The sequence below is a fragment of the Lonchura striata genome, chromosome 1 (assembly GCF_050655825.1).
Source record: "Lonchura striata isolate lonStrDom1 chromosome 1, ASM5065582v1, whole genome shotgun sequence".
Lineage (NCBI taxonomy): Eukaryota > Metazoa > Chordata > Aves > Passeriformes > Estrildidae > Lonchura > Lonchura striata.
The window spans coordinates 66,748,248-66,767,767 of record NC_140703.1 but is presented as its reverse complement, the minus strand read 5'-3'; the positions used below and the strand labels follow the sequence as shown (position 1 = coordinate 66,767,767).

General features: G+C 37.8%; 1 protein-coding gene across 1 annotated transcript in view; it reads right to left on the bottom strand.

Annotated features, from left to right (window-relative positions):
• Window positions 1–8,354: 8,354 nt before the first annotated feature.
• TRPC4 (transient receptor potential cation channel subfamily C member 4) overlaps window positions 8,355–19,520 on the bottom strand; it is a 128,966-nt gene continuing 117,800 nt past the window's right edge. Inside the window, exons 10-12 of the mRNA XM_021541882.4 lie at window positions 13,141–13,182; window positions 11,218–11,307; window positions 8,355–10,919 (exon numbers count right to left, since the gene is read on the bottom strand). Of these exons, the coding sequence (XP_021397557.3) occupies window positions 10,203–10,919; window positions 11,218–11,307; window positions 13,141–13,182 (849 nt within the window). The 3' untranslated portion in view covers window positions 8,355–10,202. The remainder of the gene's footprint in view (window positions 10,920–11,217; window positions 11,308–13,140; window positions 13,183–19,520) is intronic.

Below are 19,520 nucleotides of genomic sequence, written 5' to 3'. Positions count from 1 at the left end.
TTACAAAGAGCTGGAGGATGTTTCAAGATCACCACCACTTTTTCTTGTAGGTGATTTGAACCTGCCAGATATCTCCTGGGAACTCAACACAGCAAAGAAGAGGCAGTCTAGGAGGTTAGTGTGGAGGATAACTTCTTGTCCCAGCTGGTAAGTGACCCCACCAGGGGAGGGACTATGCTAAAGCAGCTGTTTGCAGAGAAGGACGGGTGGGAAATGTGGTGGTGGGACGCCACTTGGGGAACAGTGATCATGAAATTATAGAGTCCTGAATATTTGGTGAAACAACGAGGGACATCAATAAAACTTCCATACTGGACTTCCAGAGGGCAGACTTTGACCTATTCAAGAGACTTATTTGGAGAGTTCCTTGGGAAGTGGCCCTTAAAAACAAAGAAGTCCAGGAAGGATGAGTGTGTTTCAAAACAGAAATCTTGAAGGCACAGGAACAGATTGTCCCTGTGTGCCAAAAGAAGAGCTGTCAAGGAAAACTACTGGCCTGGGTGGGCAAGGAATTTGGGAAAAAAAGAGGGTCTATCACCTTTAGAAGGAGGGTCAGGTATCTCAGAAAATGCTTAAGAGAATTGCTAGGCCATGTAGGAAAAATTACAGAGGGAAAAACCTAGTTACAACTTATTCTGGCCACTTCTGTAAAGGACAATAAAAAATAGTATTATAAATGTATTAATGGTAAAGGGAAGGGCAAGGACAACCTCGATTCTCTATTAGATAAGGGAAGGAATTTGGTAACTGAAGATGAAAAATGGTAGAGGTACTTAACACCTTCTTTGCTTCAGTTTTCAAGAGAAAGACAGGTTATCCTCAGGGCATCTGGCCTCCTGGGCTGGGAGGTGGTGTCAGGGAGCTGAATGGTCCCCTTTTTATCCAGGAGGAAGCAATCAGAGACCTGCTGAGTCACTTAGAGTGATGAGTGAACTGAACTTTCCAAGCTGCTCTCCATCATTTACCATCAGTCCTGACTCACCAGGGAGGACCCAGATAACTGAAAGCTGGCCAATGTGACACCCATCCACAAGCAGAGCCAGAAGGAAGATTCAGGAAATTACAAGCCAGTCAGCCTGATCTTGGTGCCCAGCAAGGTTATGGAACAGAACATCCTGAGTGCCATCACACACAGCACCTACAGGATGGCTAGGGTATCAGATCTAGCCAGCATGGTTTTAGGAGGTGCAGGTTGTCCTTGACAAACCTGATCTCCTTTTATGAACAGGTTACCCACCTTGTGGATGAGGGGAAGGCTGTAGAGGTTGTCTGCTTGGCATTTAGCAAGGCCTTTGACACTGTCTCCCACAGCACACTCCTGGAAAAGCTGGTAGCCCGTGGCTTGGACAGGAGCACTCTTTGCTGGATTAAGAACTGGCTGGATGGCCGGGACCAGAGAGTGCTGGTGAATGGTATTGCATCCACTTGGTGGCCAGTCACCAGTGGTGTCCTCCAGGGATCAGTTTGGCTCTGTCCTGTTTAATATCTTTGTTGTTGATCTGGATGAGAGGATTGAGTCCACCATCACTAAATATGCAGATCGCAATAAGCTGGGAGCATGTGTCTATCTGTTGGCAAGTAGGAGAATTCTGCAAAGGGACCTGGACAGGCTGGATAGACAGGCCGAGCTCACAACATGAAGTTTAGCAACTCCAGGTGCTGGGTCCTGCACTTTGGCCACAGCAACCCCCTGCAGGGGTACAGGCTGGAGACAGAGTGGCTGGGCAGTCCCCAGGCAGAAATGGACCTGGGGGTACTGTTTGAAAGCTGACTGAACATGAGCCAGCAGTGTGCCCTGGTGGCCAAGAAGGCCAGTGACATCCTGGACAGGAACAGTGTGGCCAGCAGGAACAGGGAGGTCATTCTTCCCCTATACTCAGCATTGGTGAGGCTGCACCTTGAATACTGTGTCCAATTCTAGGCCCCTTAATTTTGGAAGGACTTTGAGATGCTTGAACTCATCCAAAAGAGGGCAACAAGGCTGGTGAAGGGCTTGAAACACAATCCTGTGAAGAATGGCTGAGGGAACTGAGGTTGTTTAGCCTGGAGAGGAAAAAATCTTAGGACAGACCTCTACAACTCCCTGAAAGGAGATTGTAGCAAGGTGGAGGTCAGTCTGTTTTCACATGCAACTACTGACAGACCGAGAGGATGCAGTCTTAAGCTGTGCCTGGGGAAGTTAAGGTTAGATGTCAAAAAAAAATTCTTCACTGAAAGCATGACTGAACAATGGAATTGTCTGCCCAGGGAGGTAGTGGAGTCACTGTCCTTGGATGTGCTTAAAAAAAGACTGGACGTGGCACTCAGTGCCGTGGTTTAGTTGATGAGGAGGTGTTAAGCTAAGCCATAGGTTGGACTAGATGATCTTAAAGGTCTTTTCCAGCCTCGTTCCTCCTGTGATTCTGTGATTTTGACAGAATCAGCAGGTAAGTCAATAGTTTTATGCTCCCTTGGCACTGGTGACAATGTCACAGAAGATCAATAAGAAAATCCCAGGTGACTAATGAAAATACTTTAAATAGTATTTTAACACTGTCTTTTTGTGGGAAATAGATTTCCCATGGAAATCGTTTCTTTTCTAGTTTATTCTAAAGAATTTTGTCTTTTGCAGTACTAGCATCTTGTTTCAGGTTTATAATTGCTTTTATTTGGTCTTTCATCACTAACATATCTTGACTATGCTGGGTAAATCTTGGCTCAGTATCATACATCTGGTTCTCTCTTTATCAGCTCCAGTGTGTGAGTGTGTGGGAATATTTAAGTTTTCAGAAGCTATTCATGTTCTGCAGAAATAGAAAACAAACAAACAAGCAAAGAAAGGAGTAGCTTCCAAAATGAAGTGCTCTTTCCCCACCATACATGGTCCTTAATGAATAAACTTTCTCAGTATTTATTTCTCTGGGGAAATATGAGCCAGATTTGGGTTAGAGTTTGACTTCCTAAAACTCTGGGTGTTTGGACTAATGTTTTGTGTTCTAAAACAGCACAAACTCCAAAACAGTTTGTTCTGTTTTAGACAGGCTTAAATACCAAATACTTTCTCACATATATTTTATATTTATGTGCTTTTGTATTTTTTGCATTATTGTTACAATTGTTTAGACGTGACTGTCAAAGGCTCTATATCATATCTTGATATATCTATATCAAATCATTATTATAAACTCTTAAAATCAGCATAGCACCTTTCTCTGTGGCTGAAGTCCCTATGCTTCCTCCATGTGGGTCTGATTTCAGAGGTGCACAATTCGAGGACAATAAATTCACTTGGGAAATGGTCAGAGAGTTTTGGATCTTGGGAAGTTACAATCCTGTAAAAAAAAATCAGTAGAACCATTCCTCAGATGAGGTCTCTTATAATCTCTCCTGATTTACAATCTCTCAGTTAATGAAATTCTTGGTAATTAATAAATAAAACTCTGTGTGTCTTGCAAAGCAACACACAGAAGCAACTGTATAATTAAAAAAAAAAAAGGCTGAAAAAAAGGTCTCTCTAATTTTACTTAATAAAAGTGAAGGTTATTACCAATACTGATATTCTCTAACTTCATAAAAATAGGTCTCTTTCAATTTTCTTTTCTCTGCTTCTTTTTCTTGATGTAGAACTGGATTCTTCTCAATTAGTCATAGTGAAAGAATATTTCCATGCTTTTCTAGCTGCATTCATTTTGGATATGGCTGAACAATAATATATCTGAGTACTACACATAATTCATCCAAATAAAACTATTTCTAGTATTCCTCAGTAAACTATCTTTTAATCCTATGGACATAATGTCAAAGATAACATTGCATTATTTGGTCTTTCTGCTTTTAGAAACAGGTAGCAGGAAAATGTAAGGCATTTATTTTTATTAGTGGAGTTATACATTCTCTGTAAAAACAAAGTATTAGATAGGGAAGATAAGCAGAGAAAAAAAGAGATAAGTATTGCACCAATGAGCATCTGTGTAGGACTTTCTGAGTTTCTCTGAATATGTCTGAATGCTTATTGTATTTGAGTCAAGTTGACACTTCCAGAAAATGATGAGGTATGCATCACTCATCCTGAAAACTTCATTTTGTATGCTAAAAGCATAAATCATTAACTAGAATGGGTTAATTTGCAGCTGACATTCTCACTTGGCTGCATTTAAAGAGCAGTCTATGCTGCCCATTGAATTTATGAAAGGTTAGCTCAATGCTAAGATCTTCTTAGGGTAGTTATTATACTCCAAAGCCTCACAGATCTCTAAAAACTGAAAAATCTGGTTTTTTTGTTTGTTTTTTTTTTTTTTGGGGGGGGGGTGCGGATTGTAGGGTTGTGGTTTGTTTTATTCTTTTTTAAATGGGGACTGGAGTTCAGGAATACAGTATTTCAATCCATAAAGACTTGCTATTACAGGACAAAAAAAAGTCTTTTTACTAACCTGCTAAATTGAAACACATGGATTCCTATAACATTATTTTATCTTGCTCACTAACCATGGACTTTTATTGCCTGTTCAAACATTTATGGAATAATTTTATTGTGAATTTAAAAGCTGAGCATAGAAAGCAAATATAGATGGGACTATTCCTGCTTTTTCAATTCCACTGAATAAAGTATGCCAGCTCTTATGAATTAACTCTTGATTCCATGCAGTGAGAGTTTGCCGTTGAGTTCTGCTTGTGTGAAATTCTCTTAGTAACCTTCAGACTAGAAGCAGCCTTTCTGGAAACACCTGTTTTTACATCTTGAATGTTTCCTCTGTCTCCACTGCAAGCACGGCTCTCACTCTTAGCATGCAACACTGAGTATGTTGCCATAAATAGACTTCTTTTTGAGCAAGGACATCCTCAACTGCATTGTCAAAGAAGAAAAGTGAGAGAAAAGATACTGAAGAAGCACCATGCTGAACTGGTATTCATTTCAATTATCAGCCACTGGAAACAGGTTTCTAGTCATAAAACTCCCTCTTAAATGTACAAAAGAGTCAAGGATTTCTATCAAAGACAATTATCCTGAAGTTAAGTGTCTGAAATTCAAAATTGCGTTGGCCCTTGAGCGTACCAGTGTGGTACCATGGTGGAAAGGTAATAAAGGCCAGAATGAAAAGGCCACAGCAGTATTGAGCAGTGCAATACCTATTGCTACACAGCACTTGATTGTGACTGTGTTAGTCAACTATAGAGAGCAGAAAGTTTAATTGAAATGAAAATAGCATTACTGGTTTAGGCTACAGCCAAAGAAACTCAAGGCTGAAAGTGGATGAGTACAGTCAAAACAAACAGTAGTCAGAAAAAAATTATATAATTAAAAGATAGTGTCTGCCCAAAAGTTCAAATATAAACAGTTGAAATGATTCATGTGTATAAAAATTTCATAGCTATATTTAGAAACACCAGAAGATTTGATTAATTTAGGAAGAGAAATATGTATTGGAGGGACCTGTGATAAAATTGTATGACTAAGTTCTTTTACAGTTCTAAATTCATGATGGTTGAAGGTTGCAACTGTTTTTGTTGTTTTGATATTAATGAGAAATAACCTCTGCTTCATTCTTCACACTTATACAAATAAAGCAACTTCTCAAGTACTAAAGCAATGGTTACTAAATTTGTTTTGTTGTGGTTCAATAAGTTCAACTTCTTTTCATATTTGGAGGATTAAAATTCATTCTTAGCTGCAACAATTTATTTTGGACTATATTGAACTACTTAGCCATAAACTGTCTCAAAGGATCTCTAATTTGCTCATGCTGCAGTGAATGTAGGGTCCATAATTAAAACTTCAGCTAGTGAAAGAGTTTAAAGACAAAGTAAGATTTTCTCAACAGAGATTAGAGTGCTTATGTTGGAAGACAGATGTGCCTAAGGACAGCTTACTGGTGTTATGAAATGGTTACTTGATATGGAAAACAGGCCAACTTTGAGCAGGGATTAGAACTGGGGAGTTCCCCCTTCCCAGGGCTAAATACATGGTATTGTTACTGTTACATGTACATTTACTAGTTCTGCTGCATTCACTACCACTATCATTACCAGCACTATTATTTACTATTTACCAGTATTATTACTTTTGTGAGTTTGCCTTACTCACTAATGCTTTTGGTATCTCTTAAGAGACTTTAAAATGAAGATGGACTATGTTGTTGTCCAACTTGTACTGCTATATTTCCAGAAGAATATTTGATCTCAAATGTTTTGAACTGTATTCAAAAGTTCATTGTCTCTTCACAATATTTAAATATGATTTGCTTCTTTTCTCTTTCATGCTGCTTGTCAGAATATTATGAACTACTTATTGGTGGTTTTGAGAGTAAATGGAGTGCTGTAGCTTGCAACATACATATAGAATTTAAGAAGAACATATAATAATTTGTTTGTGTCTTTTTTCTATGCTTTATTCTTATTAGGAAGCTAAGCAAAAATTTCCCCCTCAAAGATCAGTCAAAGGATGCCATTAAGGAAGACATTCTTTTATCAAATATACTTTTGAACAATTTTGAGTGCCCAAATACCAGAAATTTTACCTTTTACCCCTCCCAAGAGCTATAACTATAGATATGCATTCTCCTGGAACTAGGTATTACTTGTTTACAAAAAAAAAAAAAAAACCACAAACCCTCATATTGGGAAAGTCACAGACATTCTCATTAAATCCTGCTCTATCAATAAGAAAATGCTGTGTGATGTGTTTAGCTGATACCAGTCAATGTAATGGTCTCAATCTACGAAAGAAAACAAGACTGATACCAGCTGCAGAGCTGTGGTTACCCCTGGAAGAGGCATCTACCAGGCTTGGTCTCTGGTAATATTTTACCACATACAAATATAGCTGTGGCCTGCAGCTGGCCCACAAGACCCCATAATCTGCATCCTCTGATGTTCTCACTTCTTCAGTGCCCTTGAGGGCCACTGAAGCATGCAGAGTTAGAAGAAGGTTTTGCAATTTTGTCTTGAAGGTAAGCAAGCAGTACTTGCATGCCTGGCCTCTGACTGTGAATCAATGTGAAGCACTGTCTTGAATTAATTCAAGCTGCCTCCTGTCCAGCTGTGCCAAAGTAGCAAAGTCGTGCTGGGCTGTCTGTACTCTATTTCTCCAGGAGATTAAGAAATTACAAAGGGCAGTCAGGTTTTGCCGTTACAAAAATAAAAAGATAAAAATTTAAAAAATTATTTTCTCAACATTCTAAACAACCTAATATTGGTAATAAACCCCCTTGTACTTGGTCAATTTTCTAGCCATATGAAACATTTTATGATTTTAAGCTCTGCTTCAAGACTGTCGTTTATAGGGGTTCATATCCTGGTCTGTTTGTATTCCTTCTATACTGATGCTAATGGAAGCTGCATTGGGATTGGATAGGTTTAAACTTTTTAACTTCTTCTGAGGAGAAAGTATGCTGAACTTTGCAAAGCTTAATAATGCCTTTGCTATGGCATTACAAACTTTTCTCTGTGCGTATCTTGATCTTTCTTAGCATGGGTGTCCTCTCAGAGGCATCCAGTGAGAAAGGATTTTTTTTGGCTACCTGCATAGCAATCAAAGTCCATCACCATTTCAGTTTTGGATATATTTTGGGCTCATCTGTTGTCACAGAATGAGGTGCTTATTTGGAATTACTTTAAAATTACGTCAGGTCCTAATTACATCAGATCCTTATTAGTGTCAAGCTTTGATGCCTAAGAATAACATAAAAATAGAGCAAATGTTGTTTTTAAGTATGGTTTGTTTAATAGACTTGTGTTTCATTATTTGGATGTAAGGAAATAAAAAGGCACCAAAAGACTGGCCATCTGTTGCTATGCAATAAATTGTGTCCTTATGGTTAAGTATCACGCCCACCTGCACTGTCTCTGCTGTTCTGTCTTGTATCCACTCCATGACATAGACTGATGCCCAGCACAGCGGGGTCATGATGTGATGATGTGGCTGATATTTCCCTTTAACTCTATTGTTGAAGTGTTGGGAACTTCATGCACAGGAGAAGCAGACTCTTAGAATGCCAGAATAATATGCAGAACTCTTAGACCTGTTGTAGTTAACTTGTTCTGATATTGGTGATGTTTGCAATACAAATACCCTGCTTAGGCACTTTCTGTCTGGAGTGAAACCATGTGGCTGGAATGTGTTGAAAGCTCTTTTGATCAAGCACTATCTGTTTTGAATTTGGCTAGTGTAAAGGGAGTAAGCTTAGGGCCTGAAGCCATTACAAATCATGATGGAGAATGAGAAACTGAATGAGCAGTGGGGAAGGACTGTTAACTGGGATATAGAAAATTTTGTGACAACATGACACATTTGCATTATGGCATTTTTAGCAAAAATGTTACAGTACAAAAAAGAACTCTCTAAAAGAGTTGACCTAATACAAATGATATGAGGTTATTCCACCATTATTATTATTATTTATTTCTTTTTATACTTGTAATAATTCAGGTGCTTTCCAGACAGAAAAGCTGCAGGCCCTGCCCCAAGGAGCTTACAGTCTAAAGGTGGACAAGGAGAGAGACGTGAAAGAGAGAGAGAGAGGGTCTACAGAGCAGTCAAGAGTCCAAAATGGAAACTAACCAATCAAAAATGATTTGAATACATTGTTGCAAAGCTATACAAACTATTTTTCAATTACGACTCATATTTTCCATTTTAGTTTAACTCTATCTGCCATGACACAAAGAGGTGCGGAGGAAGGAAGTTTTCAATTTCTGGCATCAGAGAGAGTAGCACATGTGTAAAGTAGAGCTGGAAAACTCACCTAAAGTATAGAGATGAGAGTGGTTTGCCTGGATTTTCAAGACACAGTTCAGAACCAGGACAATTTAGATCCAGAATGACATGGCTTTAGGTCAGATCCTACAGATTTACATGGGATAGATTATATCAGAAATGTAAATTCACTCTATGCATCTGGAAGTTCCTTAATACATCCTAATACAAACTACAAAATCTGTCACGGCAGGGTTGGGGAAGTTAAGAATGAAATAACAACACTTTTGTGGTATATTCAGTGGGGGAAAGAATGGTGTTGAAAGCTGGGGGTGGTTATTCTTATGTCAGTTGTAAAATGAAATTTTTAATAATGTAGGACACCAGCTAATGATTAAAAAACCCCACAATGTTTAATTTTAAAAATACTGGTTTTAACTAAGACAGTAAGTCACTCATCAGTTATGAAAAATACTATTAGGTTTTCTTTATACATTTAGGTATCTATTAGAAAACACCCAATCAGGTTCCTCCAAACTGTAAAATTGTCAAAGAAACTCCCTTAAGGCATGCCTTCTAAAACTTCTCAACAAATTGCCGTATTTATTCAAGTACTCAGGGGAATCGTTGCTTGTTTATTCCTGAAGTATCTTTCCTTTAGCAAACGCAAGTGTATTGTAAAGGCAGAAGCTAATAAGCAGCTGAATATTAAAGTGCATAGGTTGTCCACATCAGGAAAAATAGGTAGTTGAAGAAGCAGTAGCTGGGGTGATAAAGGATTCTTGGGGAGTAATCCATCATCAATTTTTAGTAAGCCACAGATATTTCTTCTCCTATAAGAAACATTTCTACAGTCTTCAAAACTTGCATTTCTAACAATGGTATCAGGACAGTCACACTTCTCTTGCTGTGAGTGAAAAGTTGTAATTAAATAATCAAATAGACCTGTTTTTCATATTTTACAGGTATTCATATTCCTTCAATAAATAAAAGAATATAATTTATCTTCTGATTCTGTATAGATTTCAACACAAGTTTCTAGCACATTAAACAAATTATTCTAATAGCTTGACGTGAATTATGCTGGCAGGAGCCACATATGATTATTATGGTGCACAGAACCTTTTAAGAACCTACAAAGTTAAATAAAAGCCTACAAGTTTCTTAAGCTACTTTTTATTTGCATAGAAAAATATTTATCATAGGAGTCAACTATCATATGAGAGAAATTCCATTTGTTGTACTTGAAAAAGATAGCTAAAAAGTTTCTGTGGATTATTGCAACAGTACAAGAATACAAGATGCTTCCATTTATTAAAAAATGTAAAACAAATTGTGAAAGCTAAAGCAGGCTACAAAACAGAAGGTCCTCATATTTTCTTTCTCTTGACTACTATGTTACAAGATCATGTGCCACAGTTGAGTACTATAAAGTGTAATTCTGCAGTAGCTAATATAATTCTTAAAACATTCCCCCCCCAAAAGCACTATGCAAAATATATATATTTGTAAATGCTTCCTCCTGTAAGCATCACAACCTCGTTATCACATAGTCACCCTGAACAATTGTTTCCTGTTTCCCATCAGAGTCAATGCTAATGTCCAATGCCTTGTCCAGCTGATCCTGCAGAGTGGCAGGTTCTGAGTTTTGCAACTCCGTTTTCTCTATTTCTGAAGGACAAATACTTCCCTCTTCCTGTGAATCCAAAGACTCACTGGTATTTTGTGACTCAGCTAACACACATTTTTTGCCAGGATTTTGGAAGTTTAATTCACAGTTCATGATCAATTCTCTCTCTTCCAGTTCATCAGTTTTCTCACATTGTTCTTCTGCCTGTTGACGAGAAACTTCTTCAGAAACTGTGTATATTTTATTTGTACTCTGCTCCACAGAGTTTGTTTTTGATCGTCTGTGAAACAACCCAAAATTTTTTATGTCTGTTACAAAATTCACACGCTTTTGTTTCTCCTGAGTAGACTCTGACACCATCATTGCTGAGCCATTGCTTACATTATGTCCTTCAGAGGCGATATTGGCTGATCGTGGGTGAATCATCGTTGTTATGTCAAAAAGGCTGAAGGGCTTTTTCTTTCCTTTCTTGTTTCCTTCACTCTCACTATTTTCTTCATTTTCTGACAGAGAGGCAGTGTCTTTGCTCATCTTTCCAGTCTGCAAATTAGACAGCTTGCTTCCTTTTAGCAAACCCAGAACTTCAAAGCGAAAGCTGGAAATATCTTGTTTTAACTCCTAAAAATTAGGGAAAAAAGATGAAATGTCAGAACATCAAAGCTCATTTGACTTTCCTTTTGAAATAAAAATTAAAAGAAAACAAACAAACAAACAAAAAAAAGGGCTTATTCTGGGGTCAGTAATAAACCTTACTCTCTTGATGTTGGCATGCATGGCATCTTCAAGGTTGAAGATCTTGCTCTAGGAAGCAAATTATTTGCTACCTGAATAGCCGAGTGTAAAAAATATGCTTCACAGTTTTAAAATATCTTACTAAATTACTAAAAGACCTATAAACATAAAAATAAACACATACCTTAAAATTTTCTTCTGTCAATCCTTCCTCAGTTTTGGCATCTCTTATCATCGCTGCAACATACCTTTTAACCAGATTTCTCATAACTTCCTAAAAATATAAAGTATTATGTTAGCTTTCTTGGTATTAGTTAGAAAACCTACACTCACAGGCTCTGCTTGGGCTTTTCAATGCTTTAGGAACATGACAGAAACTTTACAAACCTGTTTGAAAATTTGTTTTGCTATTTGATGGAAACTACTAATGCTTATTATCCTGAGAAGGGATATGTTGGGTTTGACTCAGGGTATGTTTCCTGCCAGTAAGGCAGAACAATCCTTGCTCATGAGAGCAAGTCTGGTGTGGTTCTACAACTTTATTTCCAGCTATTCTCTGTCAAGCCTCCTGTGCTGTGAGATGCAGTGACTCTCTGAACAAAAATGATAGTTCTAGGTTTAATTGTCTGTGACAGGTTTTCTTACGCATTTTGAACTAATGTAAACTTTCAGCATTCAAAAATCCTCTGCCAATGAATTCCACAGTATGGAGTAAGATTCCATTTCGGGGTTTTATTTTTAACCTCCGGTCTGGTAGTTTCCATTGTTGTCTTCAAAGAATCCTAGAAATTATTTAGGTTGAAATAGATACCTGGAGGCTGTCTGAGTCATCTCAGGGCCATGCCCAGTCAAATGCTGAATATCTCCATGGATGGAGATGCTGCAGCCTCCCTGAGCAACATTTTCCAGTTCTTTACTACCCTCACTGTGAAGATAATTCTCCTCACCTTACAGAATTTCCCTTCCTTTGACTTGTGTCCATTTTGTCTTTTGCATTGTTACCTCAAAATAAAATCTGGCTCCTTCTCTCTAACCACCCACTATGTTATTTAAGTCAGCAGTTATATTTCCCCATACCTACTCCAGGCTGAAATCTGAGCTGCTTATATGACAGTCCTCTAACCATCTTGGTGCCCCCTTGCTGGATCCCTTCCAGTTTGTTAACATCTCTCTTGTAGTGTGGGGCCCAGCCTAGATACTGCTTTAGATACAGTCCCACAAGGGGGCTGGAGGAGAAAAATCACTTTGCTCAAAAGGCTGCCTATACAGCCTCACTAATACAGTGTAGTACATGTGTGGTCTTCCATTTACAGATAAATGGCAAACTGCTGCTCTGTGTTCACCTTCTTCATGATCCTATAGATCCTTGTTGTACTTCCCACATCTGCCTCTTCTTCAGTCTGGAAAAGTCCCAGCTTACCAGTTATTTCCCATATGAGATTCATTAACTACCAAGCCTACAGCTCACACCTTGTTTAACTTGTAACCTTTTTACACGACAAAAATTCAAAATAAAGCTGAAAATTATTCATTGTGAAATAATAATCTAAAAAAAAGTAGCAGCTGAAGAAGGAAGGATGAAAAAGAATTGCTTACATACAGGGGATCTAGGCAGGGGGGTTATAGGGGTTAATAAGGAAGTTGTTTATGAGGAACTAAAGCTGGAGAAATGAAGAGCACGTTCTGATAGAGCATGTCAGTTCACTGTACATATGGTCCTGATGATTCCTGGCAGGCAGGAATTTGCTTTTTTTAAAGGCAATCCATGTTACAATTTTAAATTTTAAAAATGTAATATTTAAAATTAAGTTAATATTATATTGCCTTATATTAAATATAAGGCAAAATACTGGCTAGCATGTTATTGCTCTAGAAAATATAATTTTGCTCCAAAAAGAAGAAAATTGTATTCTCAAATGCTCTTTTTTTTGAACATCATAATACTAAGCTTGTTTGCTGAGGAGGAAATAAGTACAGATTTTATGTTTTTTTCCACTTATTTTCCTTTTCCACTTTCTCATGAAATTTTTCTGCATTTTTTTTCTTCATGAAGATCTTCTGAAGGCACTGAAAAACAATTGCCCAAAGAATAAACATAGGCCTTTACCTGGTATTGATGATGTCTCCTCAAATTGTCAGCTGCACGTCTCTGAAAAACAGAAAAGAATAAAAAAAATATTAATCCCTGTGTGGAAGTAAAACACCTAAGCATAGAAAACAGCAGGCCTGTTTTAACAGTATCTAGCAAGCTGAGAGAAAAGGTTCAAAATCTGTTGAAAAATGACTGTGTTTGAAAAAAGCCTATCATTTGCTTTGTAGAAAGGGAAGGGTTGCTGTAGGGAAGGCAAAGTGGATTTTCTACATTTTTGTCAAAACGCTTTTATTCCTGCATCAGCATGCATGTGATGGGGCAGCCAGGTCACAGGCTGCAGAGTCCCAAGGTCAACAATCTGAGATGGAAGTGGAACAATAGATCATGTCACTCACTTGCACAGACTGAAGCATATTTTACTGAATTGAGAAAAGCTTGCCTCGTGTCACGTTAGATTTTCTTGGAGGTACACAGTGAAAAAACAGGAGTCAATAGACACGAGTTACAAAGGGGAAATTCTGCACGGAAAATCATCAACATGGTGGGATTCATAAAGCCATGGTGTAAGCAAGACATTTGCTATGGCTCCTAATTTAAGGTAAAGCTAATCAAAACCTGCACTATAAAACTGTTAATGAGAAAGTTCCCCCTTATTTGTCTGTTAAAAACACTTAGTCATAGAGAGGTGTATGGAAGAAAGAAACAGCTTCCAACACAGTTTGGTGTTGAAAAGAAGGGAGGGTAAAAGGGACAGTAACTCTGAAGAGAAGCAGCAAAAAGAAGTGTGGTAGGATGAAAGAATTGCCCAGGTTTCAAGCAGGTGTATTAAATTAAACTGCCATATCTAAGGGCTGCCCAGAAGAAGACAGGGAAAAAAGGCCAGATTTATTTTTTCCCTTGAATTCCTTTTGTCCTCAATTGCATAATCAGTAGCATATCCCCATCTACAATAATTATTCTTAACTGGTGAAAGAAAAACAGCCTTAACTTAGACTCTCATATCTGCTGCTGACGATAAAATAATGTGTCTGACCACTGATTGTATCTCTACAAAACAGAACACTTAACAGCAGTAAAACAGGGTGAAAGGATATTCAAGGGACTTGTTAAAATTGACTTCAGTTGCATAGTAAGGCAGGCACAGCAAGTTATTTAATCTCTTTTTTTTACTTTAAAGAAATGATGAACCTTTTCCCTGTACCTGGAGTCAGTTCACGCTTCAGAGTTGATTTCTTGTTTGCAATTAATTTAGGGATGCAGTAGCTTTGCAATTAATTTAGGGATGCAGTAGCTTTGTGCCTGGGATAGCAAAAAATAAAAAAACGGGGGGAAATCATTATTTCCTAATCAGTCTGAAGAGCCACTGTGCTGTAGGGCTTTGTACACGAGAATGCTTTCTTCAGTACTTTTCCAGATGGTGTTTCTCCATCTATGCCTCGTAAAAGAGAAATTGGCTATTTCTTGTGTTTAAGGATGGAGGGATGGGCCAGCTTGCCCATCACCAGGGCCAGAGGGAACAATGCAGCCGTGGGAAGGCTCATAACCTCACAACATCCGAACTTAGCTGGATTTTAGGAATAAAACCCCTCAGTTTTCTTGCAGCTGGCCACACGGTGGAGATGTTTCATTCTGCTAAGAAAGCGCTAAGGGAGTCCGTGGCTAAGAGCACTCTCAACAACAGATCTGACTCACAGGTGAAAGGAAAAGCAATTTAAGGTGTAATTGAAACACACTTCAAATAAAGTGAATAACGACTAAGTAAAAGAACTACTGACTCTTGTCTTTTACAATACTTCCTGCAGCTCCTGTCTGCTCTGCTTTATTTTACAGTGAAATGTGAAATAAAGGCATAGCTTCAATTCTGTACCTGTAACAAGAACTACCTAGATAACGTTTATCTTTTTTTTTTTTTTTTTTTTTTTTTTTTTTTTTTTTTTGCAGCCAATTTGGAAAATCCCAGAAACAGAGGCTGTGGTTTTCCCCCTTAATGTAATGGCAACAAGGGATAACAACATGAAAAGATTTGTGTAATAATGTGTCAGAACAGTTCTACTGCACTTAATTGTTCTCAATCCATATCACCAAGAAGCTGAAAGAAAATAAATTTAACTGTATGTTTTCATGAACATCTACATACCTAGTCTACTGGGAATTACACCTATCAACAACCTAGCAAATTTATTTTCACCAAACAGTTCTCTATCTGGCATTTAAATATTCAAGTTCCATCTCCAGTTCCTAATCATCTTTTGCTTCCTTTTGAAAGCAGAATGAATCTTTGCCTAAACACATCTGAAAACCAAGCTATTAACTAGAAATAAAATGTCATTAACATTCATATTGTCCTTATTTAGTTCTCAGCTAGCCTGCTTTTCTTTACTCAGTTATAGTCTAATTTATGGTTCAAAATTTGTTTCAAGTAACCATTGTTCTATGTGCATAAAGAAGTTGAAAATTATGGTTAGCAAAGGGATGAAAGTTTAATTTGACTAAAAATAGTAACGGGGTGGGAAACACGGTTCTGCATGTTGAATGCAATAGTGAAATTGAGGGGGAGGTTGCTGTCACTTTCCAAAAGGGGGCACTAATACACTTTAGGAAGCTTTAATGATAACTTCACTAGTAATAAGAATTTTTCTGTTCTTCCTGTTTATGCCATTCCTAGCAATTCACACTGTTTGGAAAAAAGATCTCCTTAGCAGTCAAAAATTTAATAAAATTGTAATACTTATTTTGATGTGTTTTATTAAAATTGTATTTTTTATAATGCAGGAATAGAAATCTAATTGACCTCTCCATTTGACCTTAAACTGCTTAGTGATAAAGAAAATGGAACTATTGTCTAAAGGTGTGGGATATATTTTTCATCTTGACTAGAATCAACACCTTTAAAGGATAAGAACTTATCTGTGTTGACAGAGAGGCTTCCCCATGAAATTATTCTTGCTATACAAAGAACTCCAGATTATTGATTTCCATGCCAGATGGAAGGCATTATTTCTTTGCTCAACTTTCAATAAACATACATTACAGAGAAAATACAAAATGCTTACATTGACTTAGAAATGGCATCATTTTCCACTAGGTGAGAAGAGAAGGGAAAATGAGATTTTCTGTGACAAATGATAATAAAATCATGTAGGTTTCTGGGAAAATGGTGTAAAATTCTGTATACCTAGAAGAAAGGTACCTGTTTATCTAAACATGAGATTAAAAAAAAAAAAATAAATTACTGAAGTTATCCCTGGCCATAATCTCAATTTTCACTTCTGAAATACTTAAAATTATTGGTAAAACACTTTTTGCTGACTGGTCAGATGTAAAGTAGAATGTAATTTGAGGAAAACAGTACCATTTGTACCAGTGGGACTAGGATCTGTTTTCCCATATATCTTTTTTTTTTTTTTTTGAAATACCGATGGATTTTAGATGGCAAAAGGATTAGCCTTGATAAGCCTTGTGCAGTCAGGAAAAGCTCAGCCTAATTATTAGAATTATATTACTAATCTGGCTTTTGCAAAGGTGAGCTAACAAAATTAATAGAACTGATATAGCCATGGATATAGATGATATAGATACATGTACAGAGTAGCACACAAGCATGCACTTATTTCAGAATTTTAAGTGCAGGAGATAATAGCTGAAGAAAATGCTGCATACCTGGGATATGTCAAAATGACAGAATAAAAAAATGTGCTGAACTCTGAGGGGTAGAAGAGCTCTGTCTGATTCATAGCAGAGCTGAAATATTAGTAAATCACATGTACCATCCTGGCCTTCCTCCAGCTGAAGGTGTGGCTAGAGAAGCTGCCATCGGCATGGCTGAGCACCGTGTTGCTTTGGAGAAAAAGCCTCTGCCTTGAAAAACCTCCCCTTGACTTCACCACCCACTGCTTCAAGTGTCCCACTACAACAAAGGACAGAAGAACCACAGAACTGACATCTAAAAACCAAATTAATTGGTTTTTTTTCAGAGGTACCTCACATCGCTACTGACCATGTTCTTGCCCATGATAGTTTTGTTATAAACAGCAATGTAGATGATCCTCTCAAGTAATGTTCTACTTATTTTTACTGGCATTTATCTTCTTCCTATGGGCCAGATAAATCAATTCACTAGAATGTGTCCTGTAAACTATCCTGACTCTCAACCCTTTCTTTACACATTCTGCCTGCATATACTGAACTCTCAACCGTACACATATATAAATTTTACAGTGGATTATTGACACATTTGATTTGATCCTTGACTCAGTCCTAGTTCATGATTCCTGGCTTTTTGTTACTGAGGACTTTTTGCAGAGATCATGCATAATCCTTGCCAGCTTCTTTCTGTCTATTATCTGTTTTGTATCCTCTAGCACTGACTCACTCTTTGGATGCACATTATTACTTTTTCTACTGGAAAACACCATAGTATGTCACTGCTGATTAGTGCTTCCTAATAGGAAAGTTAACATTTACAGATTTCAGAACAGAATGTTTTGAAATCTGAGCTCTGCCTTACAGACAATGTGGCATCCATCCATACAGCCAATATAAGAAAATAATGTTATAGCATTTTTTACTCTCCCAGACCTGGTTGTAGGGAAGGAGACAGAGTTTATAATGCAGGACTCAGTGAAAAGGAGTAAATCCCGACAAAGTTTATCTTGTAGATCAGAGGCCAAAGTTATTACAGAGCAGATACAAGTGAACTAAGTCCTCTGAGATCCTTGAACAAAAGACAAAGAAAGCTTTTCATTAACTTTTGTTTGAAAGGGCATAGAGCTCCTAAATTTAATTTGTGGTGTAGCTCATTGGGACAATTGAAAAATTTCTAGGAAATCAAGGCTGAGCTGTGGATGATGGCTGAGATGTGGGTGATAGCAAGTTTGTCAGAACCAGAAAGAAGTGCTCTCCCTCAGGACAAGCTATGAGATCACCGTGGTGTGCCCATTTGTTGACTGATGGTTAACCTCCTGGAGGATGTCCAGTTAACAGCACCTGTCTGGTGGTTGCATGTATCCAATGTGGAAATCAGAGCACAGAGTGCCTATGTACATCTTACTCCATTTTGGAGCTTGGGTGAATAACTGGGTCTGGAAATTGCAAAATGTTCCAAATTCACATAAACCTAATGGGGCTTGTGTTATGCTCAGGAATGAGCTGAAGAACTTTGTAGTTTTATGAGATGCCCATATGGTGGACTGAACCTGCCTGGTCAGCCACAGCCACTCACTTTTTTCAGGCAGCTGAAATGTGGTTGCCATGGTGGCTCTGCTGGTAAGCTCTCTGCTTCAGAGGAGTTTCAACTTTAATTCCAGCTAAGAATCTGTTCTACAGAGGAAATCCGGGATGTATATAGCCCTACAGTCCCATGCACTTTATGGATTCCACTTTCAAATAATTAAAAAAAAATTATAAGAATCAACCCACTGCATGTCCTGCATCTCTCCCTCACTGATGTCCTCCATCTCAAAGAGTTAAGTAATTAGTGGTTCACATTCAAATCATAAGGAAGCTTGGTTCAGCTCCTTTTCTTCTGTTCTCCCAAGAGAGCACCTTAGCCCCTGCAGTATCTTAAAGATCTTGAGAAGGAAATTTCTGCTCTCATAGCTTTTATGCTTGAGGTAAATAATTACATATCCACTGGATATCTAAGAAGTAAGTCTGGGTCTCCTTAGCCCAAGATACTTGCTTTAAATGGCATCTGCTACTTCCCTCTAAACAGAAATTTCATCCTGAAGTTGAAAACAAAAGCTTATTTGAAACTGAAATATATCAATTAAAAAGTTTGGTGTTTAGAGATTTTGGGGGATTTTAACTTAAAAGCAAAAAGAAAATTCTATTTGGAAAAACTCCTAAGTAGCTTGCTGCATAGACTCCCTATCCTTTGACCCTTTGCTGCACCAGTTTTCCCAAATCTAAGACGTGGGTTTCTTGAAGGTGGTGTTTATGTACCCTAGCAGGAGGTAGGTGCAGGAAGTAGACCTGATCTTTCTGAATCCCCCTCCTCATCATGCCATTCAGCATTGTGCTGGGAGCACCCCATATCTTTCTTTATTATTCCACTTGTCCAGGAATGAGTTTACGCCCAAATCTGCAGTTTGAGAGGGTAAGAAAACGGAAAAAGTATTTCCTTATCCCAGATGGAAGGTCTAACAAGAAATATTGTCCAGAAAGTTTAGCTGGGATGTATAAGGGTATTCTGTATATGTCTCAGTCAAACAGAAATATTGTGTTAATCAACCCTCTGCTATACACTGGCATAATACCATTAATTTCAATATCATTCTCTCAGTTTACAGTAGCTAATCATCTCTACCAAATGTTTAACAAATGGCTAGAAGCGTTCCCCACTCTCCCCCACACACAAGTACATCACTCTCTTTCTTGACTTTTTCTTTCTAACA